Source organism: Sinocyclocheilus grahami, unplaced genomic scaffold, assembly GCF_001515645.1.
Source record: "Sinocyclocheilus grahami isolate Dianchi unplaced genomic scaffold, SAMN03320097.WGS_v1.1 scaffold31.1, whole genome shotgun sequence".
Classification (NCBI taxonomy): Eukaryota; Metazoa; Chordata; class Actinopteri; order Cypriniformes; family Cyprinidae; genus Sinocyclocheilus; species Sinocyclocheilus grahami.
In genome coordinates, this window is record NW_015505210.1 from 641,551 (window position 1) to 650,427 (window position 8,877).

Sequence of the window (8,877 nt, forward strand, 5' to 3'; positions counted from 1 at the left end):
GAATTAAAAAATTTTTGTGGGTGGGGGGGGGGGGGGGGGGGGCTATCTGTTTGTTTAACCAATAGAAGACAGGAGGAGTGTTTGGGAAACCTGTTTGAAAATGATTATTGTTGTTTTGGCAGTTCCATCCGATTATGTTAGTGGTGCAGAAAATACACACTTCACCTCTAAATAGAATTGAAGTTCAACAAGAGGAGAAGAGCAGTCAGGATGAAGGCATTTTGTAAAGGCACAGCAGTATCCCTTATGTCTTGGTAGTCCTCTGATTCCATCTTTTTCTCCTCCTCCTCCACATCCTCTTTTATCATGTTGTCCTCCTCTGTCTCCTCCGGCTCTATGCTATCACAGCGCTCTCCCTCATACCCCTGGTAACAGTGACAGCGGAACCTGTCGGCCAGCATCTGGCGCTCGTTCTTAGTTTGCTGTCCGATCACAGTGAAGGTGCCATTCCGATTAGACAGGATCCGATAGTTGCCGCGGCTCAGGTGCAGGTAGTGTGGTGCCTGTGGGTCTCTACGGACACAGCGACCATTGGTCTGACACAGTAAGTCGCTACAAATTTCTGCTGCCTGCGTAACGTTAGTGATGTATTGACCCAGTCTATAGTTCAGAAATGCCTTCACTTTAGAACAATTGTGCTGAGGGGACACAGGAAGTTACAGTAAGTTAAAACTGTGGCATTAAACTACAGGAAACCTAGTGCAAACTTTTCTTTGTTTATTAATGCATTCTGTATTGAACCAGAAATCAATGTAAATGTCACATTGTATTACGATCATTGTATCTGGTGACCTTTAGCATTTTGGTACAGAAAATATCTATAACGGGTTTTCAGACTTTTTGATTCCATGAACCCCAAAATATGGTGGTCTCCTTAAGAGGTTTTTTATTGAAAAACATATGGTTCTGGTAACTTCTAGAATCACAAAATTAATTGTGTTTAAATTAATGTACTGTATCAGTGATCCCAGTTTCTGTTAAAGGGGTCATATGATGCTGCTAAAAAGAACATTATTTTGTGTATTTGGTGTAATGAAATGTGTTTATGCAGTTTAAAGTTAAAAAACACATTATTTTCCACATACTGTACATTATTGTTTCTCCTCTATGCCCCGCCTTTTTGAAACACGCCGATTTTTACAAAGCTTATCGGTCTGAAAAGCGAGGTGTGCTGTGATTGGCCAGCTATCCAGTGCATTGTGATTGGCCGAATAACTCAAGCGTGTGAAGGAAATGTTAGGCTCCTCACATACTGTTGATGCCGTGTCCGGCCGGAGCGACGAGAGAAAAACATTAAAACCCATTACAAACAAGGCATTTGTTGCATCCAGTGGGCACATAATTACTGATTATAATGACTCATACTGTCTTTTTACACGTTGCCTTGCATCGCGCCACGTAAACATAAAACCCTGTCTGCATTTGTGATCTGAGAAATTACAAACAACAAGTGCTACTCTACACTGCCCAAAACTCGCGTTTGAATCATCAGTGGCAAATCCTTTAAATGAATATGTACTTGCAGTCTGTGAGTCAGAACAGCCGGCATTGTAGTCTACTCTCCCAGGATCAGTAAACAATCCTTCTTAAAATGTGCTGCACACATCTGGATATTTGGGTTAAACTGTTCTGAAACAGTGTTGTAAATACAACTTAACCACTGATTTGTAGTCATGTCCTCTTTTGGAAGACCAAACAAAGTAGTTTCGCTTTCACAATGAAAAACACGGCAGCCTAGCGTGACCGGAAACCGCAGCTTAGCGTGAGCTGAGGCCGGATTAGAGTGAGCAGAGGCGGCGGGGTCGAGAACGGTTTTGACGAAGGAGCGGCAACCACATGTGACGACCCCGGGCTGGACTCCGCTTCGTCCACGGTGAAAGCCGATCCGGCGTTGATGTATTCCCTCAGCGACCAGCACAGATCAGCTCCAGGCATGACGAAGCGGATATCGTCCTCTTTTGGAACACCAAACAAAGTAGTTTCGCTTTCACAACGAAGCACACAGCATCTTCACGACATGGCGGCAGCGGCAACAATACTACAGTGAGAATAAAAGTTACACCTTCTTTCTTTGCGTGAACATTTGGGCGGCGTTATGCAAATCTTCCCACATAGTGAGGTAGATATGTGGGGGCATGTTAGAACGAGCCGTTTTAGGTAGGCGTGGTTAACCCTTAACTTTTATAAAGAATATCTCTTTGGATTTGAGACTTTAGTCTTTGCAACTTTACAGATCTTCTTTATGCACCAAGAGCTTGTAACACTCCAAAGAGAAAGGAAAAATTTAAATCGCATCATATGACCCCTTTAATAAAAAAAGTGTGAAAACAAGCAGCTTTGTCATGATTACAGAGTAAATGTCTAAATTAGCTTAATCACCTTTCAAAATTAGCTGTATATTTTGTTATTCCGAAACACCTGCCTGCAATTTTCAAGTCATCATGAACACCTTGACTAGCTGGTTTAGGTCGGTGTGTGTGTGTGATTAGATTTGGAGCTAAACTCTGCAGGACAGTGGGTCTCCATAAGCAGGGTTGAGGACCTCTGCCTTAGGAGGAAAAGCTTGAAAATCCCTTGAAAATCTAGGAATTTTCTCCTTGAAGCAGATTTGTAACTAATAAACACATCAGTCTTGACCAATGAGACAAGTATCATTGTGGAAGAAGGTACCTATGAACAAATTTCAAGATATTTCAGGTGTAAAAATCTCACCCTTGAAGAAGTAAGGTTAAGATCTCCCCAAATGACAAATCCTGCAGCACCCAAAGCAGCGCTTTCTCCTATTGTATGTATCAAGTCCTTCTGTGAAATGAAAATGAATGAAAGAAATTAATGTAAATATGTATCATTAAAATGTACGTTTACTGACAAAGTTTCGTAAAACATTAAATAGTTCTACTGAAATTATTATAGTGTTTTTTTCTGGACCACAAGAGGGAGCTCTTGATTTTTGACTCAAAGTTTGTGTGTAAAGAACAGGGGTGTCCAAACCTGTACCTGGAGGGCCACAGTCCTGCAGGGGTTATCTCCAACCCCAATTAAACACACCTGAACCAGCTAATCAAGGTCTTCAGGTGCACTAGAAACCTCCAGGAAAGTGTGTTGGAGCTCTGCAGGACACTGACCCTCCAGCAATGTTAGAAAATTATACAAGTGTTATCATCATCATTTGTTTTTGAACATTTAACACAGAGATTTGTCTTTGGGAAGGTTGACTGCATGTACAATAAAATTGTATCGGGGACTTATGTATGTTTCTCCAAAGTACATTTTGTTATATTTAGATTTCTGATTGAATATATGTTCCTACCTGGGTCAGAAAAGCCATGGCCTCGTCTCTATACCCCAAGCGTGTGTATACAAATGTAGGCAGCTCATAAGGCAATGAGGTAAGGGAGGCCAGTCGCAGCGACTCCAGTACCCTGTTCTGTGAGAAGTGCAGATTGAGAATGCTGTCCATGTGGCCTTTGCGTATAGCGAGGGCTGGGAAGAAGGCAGTGCTGCTGTTCCACAACCAAAACAGCTGGTCATTACGCTGGCTCTCCTGTAGGGGGCATGTGCCGCTGTAGTTGTGTGCATGTACATTGTAATTGTGACAGTCAGGGTAAAGATAAAAACCCCAGAGTCCGTGCGGACGAGTTTGTGTAACAAGCTTCAGCGTGCCCTGCATGAACTCCATGGCACTCTTCTCGAAGCGCAAGCGTGCCAGCTCTTCCACCTGTTCTTCGGTCACATTAAGGTAGGCCTGTGCAATCAGCTCTCGTGAACGCTGTCGGTAAATGTCTTTTTTGTGCCAGTTACGATTCCACTGTGGCCGCCAGAACTCCCAGTCGATCACAGCCAGGCCACGGAAATCTTCAGAAGGGATGAAGTGTGCTATGTCTTTTCGGGCTTTGTGAAGATGTGCTTCAAGGCTGCTGTTCTGAGGTAGGCCTCCGTTGATGGGAACCCCTTGCTCGTTGTAGAAAGGGTAGTAACCCAGGCGGTTGGCATAGAAGATGGTGACATTCTGGCCCGTGTGGACGGCTCGTGGACTGCCGCTGATATGGAAAAGTTCAAGGCTGACGTTGATATTGTACTTCAACGTACACATATCCAATGGAGCATTCCAGGCTGCCAGGAAAGGCTTGCGGCCCACCAGAGGCAGCTTTGCAGGTTTCTGGCAAAAGGCAGAATGGACCAGGATCAACAGCCAGGAACAGATGATGGCACAGGCTATGGGCACAGTGTGGTGTTGCAAGGCCCCGCAGGGCACACCGGGCATTCTGCTATGTGACTCGGAACAGGCAACTGTCAATCATCCTGTGATGGACAAAAAAGAAATGAGGTAAGTAGCACACAGAGTTATATAATATTTGCACAATAACTGGTACATTTACATTTAACATGATTTATCCAATGCGACTTGCGTTCAAGGTAGATATTTTATCAGTTCATGCACGATTTGAAACCATGAACTTGTTAACCATGATCTGCTGATTTAGCAACTGCTAGCTCGTATGTTAAACAATAGTTTAAAGTAAATATAAAATGGCATTCATAAACAAATTAATTAATGTAGTTGTAGTCAGTGTAAAATGGGATATTCAATTAATCAATATATAGGATGGGAGTCTGGACTTGATTTTATCAATTGGGAATTGATTGGATTGTGAAAAGTTTCATACCACAAACTTTAGATGCCAAACATGAATACAAGTTTGTTAAAATAGTAGCTAAATAGCTATTTGGTTGTCAGTAGACACTGCAACCCAGATGATTTAAGTGAAAAAGTATTTTCAGAGACAGAGAAAGTCGTTAAATTATGGAAATCTTATGAGGACAAATATTGTTTCTTAAGAATAACATGCACTGAATTGTTTGCAGTAGTATCAGTTTTTAATTCTAAATTATGTCTTAAATGCACGTTAAAGCTAATTTTAATTTTATTCTAAGTTCAGTGCAAACATTGAATGTTTATTCTTAGCAAGGAAAATGCAATTATGACTGATTGTAAAGTAAAATTTGGCTAAAATGAAGTAGCTTGTAAAACTGACTTCTGAAAACTTTGCAACTGAATGAACATATACAGTAGAGACAGTCAAGAAATACAAGTATTTTTGTACTGACTCAGTAGATATTGTATAAAATGGTTAAGGTGTTCATCTTTAAGACGGATGTGAGGCCCTTTGTACAAAGTCTTAAGCCAAGTTAACTGTACAAAGTAGGGAGAGGTCAAGCATAAACATAACATTTTGTTCTTCAGCTTGGTTTGATTATGAGTCAAATGTTACTTTGGGGGTTGCAGTCATTAGTCAAACCAGCAGTTAACCACAAGGGTAATGGCCAAATCCAGCCACATACTCTCACCAGTGTGGCGCCCACATAGCCATAATCATAGCTGTCCTCGCCAGATGACCTATCTGCATGCTAGAGCATTAAAAAACAAGACAAAGGTAAAGGGGTATGCATTTCATTGCATTAGATATAACCAACTGGCATCTGCAAACAAATACTTTTTCTAACACTTTTCTGAGTTATACAATGATTTTTACCAGCTGGTGTTAAGGTGAATTTTAGTAGATCTGTAAAGTCAGATACTCTCAAGTGTCCAAACACTTTTAGGTCTACTGCAAAGTACAGTACCCTAAACCTCTCATCTGACTTCATCATTACGTGGTGAATTGGGAAAAATGTGAAAATTGTGGTCCAAGTTTGCTTTAAAATGTTACAGGATGTTCTTTAGTACTGGATAATCAGGAATCTCTGATTTCTCATAGAATAAGGCATGGAACCAATCATTAGTAACCATGGCAGTTACACATGTATTGGGAGGTTATTAATGCCAGTCATGTGCTAAATCAGAGGTTGAAAAATTAGGTATGGCGTGGAATGTTGCGGATGAAGGCAAATTGTGGAGCCCCATGGTGGTTGTGTTATTGAGTGGAAAGATCTTGGCTGAGAGTGCCGTAGCTCCTTTTTCCCCTAGGACTGGCGCCAAGCCAGTGCCATGAGGGGGAAGAATTAAACCACTTCCTGCATAATAAGACCTCTGCTTTGCAGCGAGCTTTACAGATGATCTTCACGACATTTGTGCATAGAATACATTCAAACACTGATCATGTATAAAAGGCTTTACTTATAATACTGTAATCCAGAAGGGGCTTGTGACAGAGGTTGTTAAAAATGGAGAAGAGGAAGGATCCCACGTGTGATTATGTCTTAAGTATGCGAGAGAATTCAAGTGGGGGGAATGAATAAAACTTACCACAAAGCTTTAGGGTTAGCTGTCAATGAAAACACTTTTTTTGAGGTGATGAATTTTTCTGAAGAATTGACGTGATTGTGCCTGTACTTTTATATTTATTTATCTTTGAGCTTCCTCAAACCCTTACATTCTCTGGCAATAATTAAGATACATGTGGCTTAGTGAGAGTGGTTTTTACAGAAAACTTTTAGGCGACGGCTTCAAAGAAGCCACAAAAGGCATGGAGTCGACCTGATGCTTGGATTTCGATGCGACTTCATTCAGTCCCATCCAAATGTGAATTTGATCCAAATTGGGAACATCTGACTGAGACAGATTTACAACAGGAGACAGAAAGGTTCCTTGAATTGCCATAAAGGAACCTCAGGGCTCCTCAGAAGATGTGTGGTTTAATATCTGTGGCTCTGAGGATGACGTGAGGCAAGTGTTGCTATTTAATCATTTGTTTGCCTCAAATGAAATAAGATAATATTCTTTAACATCCGTAGCTTTTGTTGTCATTACTGATATTTTCTATTTGATCTTTCCTCAGAGTCACTGGAATCCAAGGATCACACACAAAGAGATCACTGATATAAGAGGTCTAATTTGGTTATTTATTGCTGCGTTTGATGCTTGAATGGTAAACAAAACCTTAAAAAGAGAATCTTAATCACACAGAGTTCTATGTCAGGTTAATCTGAGAGCGTGTTTTGGTTTGAGGTGGCTTGTTTTCTCTTAGGTAGTAAGGATAATAAGTGATCTCTTCAAGATCAAAGAATTGTATTTTGGGCACTGCTGACACAATAAGCAACTTCTAAAGCTACCTTTGTGTACTGCTGACAATGAAATGGTATAATGACACTACGCTTTTACCATATACCACAAGAGGCCTTCACAGGGATCATGGGCTCCTGGGAAACGTTGACATTAGAGGCTGTCAATTTCTCCAGCATCATTGGCTGTCACCCAAGAGAAGCTTTTTATCCGGGAGTGTGTAATCTCATCTGATTAAATAACTTCAAAATATTTACAGAGCCACAGTTCAAAGACCTCAGTGGTGCTACGGCACATTTCCTGACAGTAAACTTTAAATTAAACCCTTTGAGGAACACATATATTTGGAATGAGCTAATTGGGTTTTCTTTAATTTGATTTCCTTTGCGGAGAGGTCTTGCCCTACAACTTTACCATTCAAAATAGACACAACACTGTTGAAAATCCCCTTTACACTATTAGTGATATATCTACACTTCAGAATGCATTCATACTAAAATTGTGGTTGATAATTATTTTCATATTTTGACAGACAACCGATAACGGCTCTATACTAATTTTATTTAAAATTTGTATTAAAGGTATATGTAAATGTACAAATTCTTACATTTATTTTGTATTAAATGTATTTTTACTATATTAAAATGTGTACGGTTTATACTGTTTTCAATTTAGGCATAATGTACCGTTTGAAAAATTGACATTTTGAGATTTGCTAAAGATTGCGTTTAACAGTGATTTTCAAGAGTGTGTTCAAATATTTACATTACATAAGTGTTAAATGATGGCAAAGGTAAAAAATACAGGTATTGAGCATGATTAAATGATACCGATACATTTTAAAACCTCTAATACTGGCTGATAACGCATTTGGTACCCAAGTATTGTGCATCCATATTTAAAGGTCTTCGAAACCCCTATAGTTTCCTATCGAAAGGGGGCAAATATTGCTCTTTGATAGCTTTATATTTCCAAGACACAACACATTAAAAAAAAATCAAATTTTTCACACAAGTTAACTCAACTCAAAGTATGCTACAACAGTCATTCAAAAACATTCACTGATGTCTGGATACAAAGTATGTGCAGGAAAGAAAACAATGAATTACAGAATATACTTAACTGAGAACAACACAGACAACAATTTTAGAAATGCTATAAGAAGATGGAATGTGCCTACTTTTGTCATGCTCTTTGTTTTGAGAGTGTGCTGATGTCAACAGGGTCATATGAAGTGTGTGTGTATATATAACATTTTGAGTCACAGTAATTAGAAGTCACTCACCTGTAGATCCCACGCCGCTGCTTCAGTCACATATGGCTGATGATGCACTACACACACCTCTCTACATCTACAGTACTCTAGCATAGTTTTTCTCTGTCTGCTGAAAAGCCTACCCACTGCTTACTTATATACTGTACACAGCGAAGAGAGAGAGAAACAGAGAGTTTCCTGAGAGGGAGGAGAAAACGACCACAGAGCCACAGCGAGAAAACCACAACACTGCGATTAGAGTAGGGAAGGAGGGAGGGAGGACTCCAGTCTAAATCCCATTGAGTGAGTGTGTATGTGAAAGTACATTTGCTTGAGTGTGTGTGTGCACATTTGATCCTCTAGACACCGTGCACAGCATCTTACCCTCATCCACATCACTCAGCATTAGCCGGGTTCGTCATCCTCCAATCACCTGGCTGTGTTCACAAGGGATTTTAATACACTAGATGCATCCAGGCCTTGTTGAAGCTCCGGGAGCGTTTTTCCTGCTTGAGTTACTGTCCCTTGTGGCCTGTGATTGTCTTGTTTTTGTCTCTTAGTCACTGTCTTTTGTGGCTGTAAAGTAAACATTTGCCAAGAAATATAACTAGTGGCTATA

General features: G+C 40.3%; 1 protein-coding gene across 3 annotated transcripts; it reads right to left on the reverse strand.

Annotated features, from left to right (window-relative positions):
- Positions 1-37: 37 nt before the first annotated feature.
- Positions 38-8,494, reverse strand: LOC107573489 (hyaluronidase-4-like). Of its 3 annotated transcripts, none has more exons than XM_016259939.1 (4): positions 8,289-8,494; positions 3,311-4,302; positions 2,713-2,799; positions 38-638 (listed from the first exon to the last, which is right to left on the reverse strand). In XM_016259939.1, exons 2-4 carry the CDS (start codon positions 4,262-4,264, stop codon positions 168-170), a joined length of 1,512 nt encoding a protein of 503 aa, XP_016115425.1. In that variant the 5' UTR covers positions 4,265-4,302; positions 8,289-8,494; the 3' UTR covers positions 38-167. The 3 variants fall into 3 exon arrangements, with proteins under 3 accessions (XP_016115425.1, XP_016115409.1, XP_016115417.1); XM_016259923.1 differs by having other exon boundaries at positions 2,713-2,802; XM_016259931.1 differs by lacking the exon at positions 8,289-8,494 and adding an exon at positions 5,350-5,590 and having other exon boundaries at positions 2,713-2,802.
- Positions 8,495-8,877: the final 383 nt, after the last annotated feature.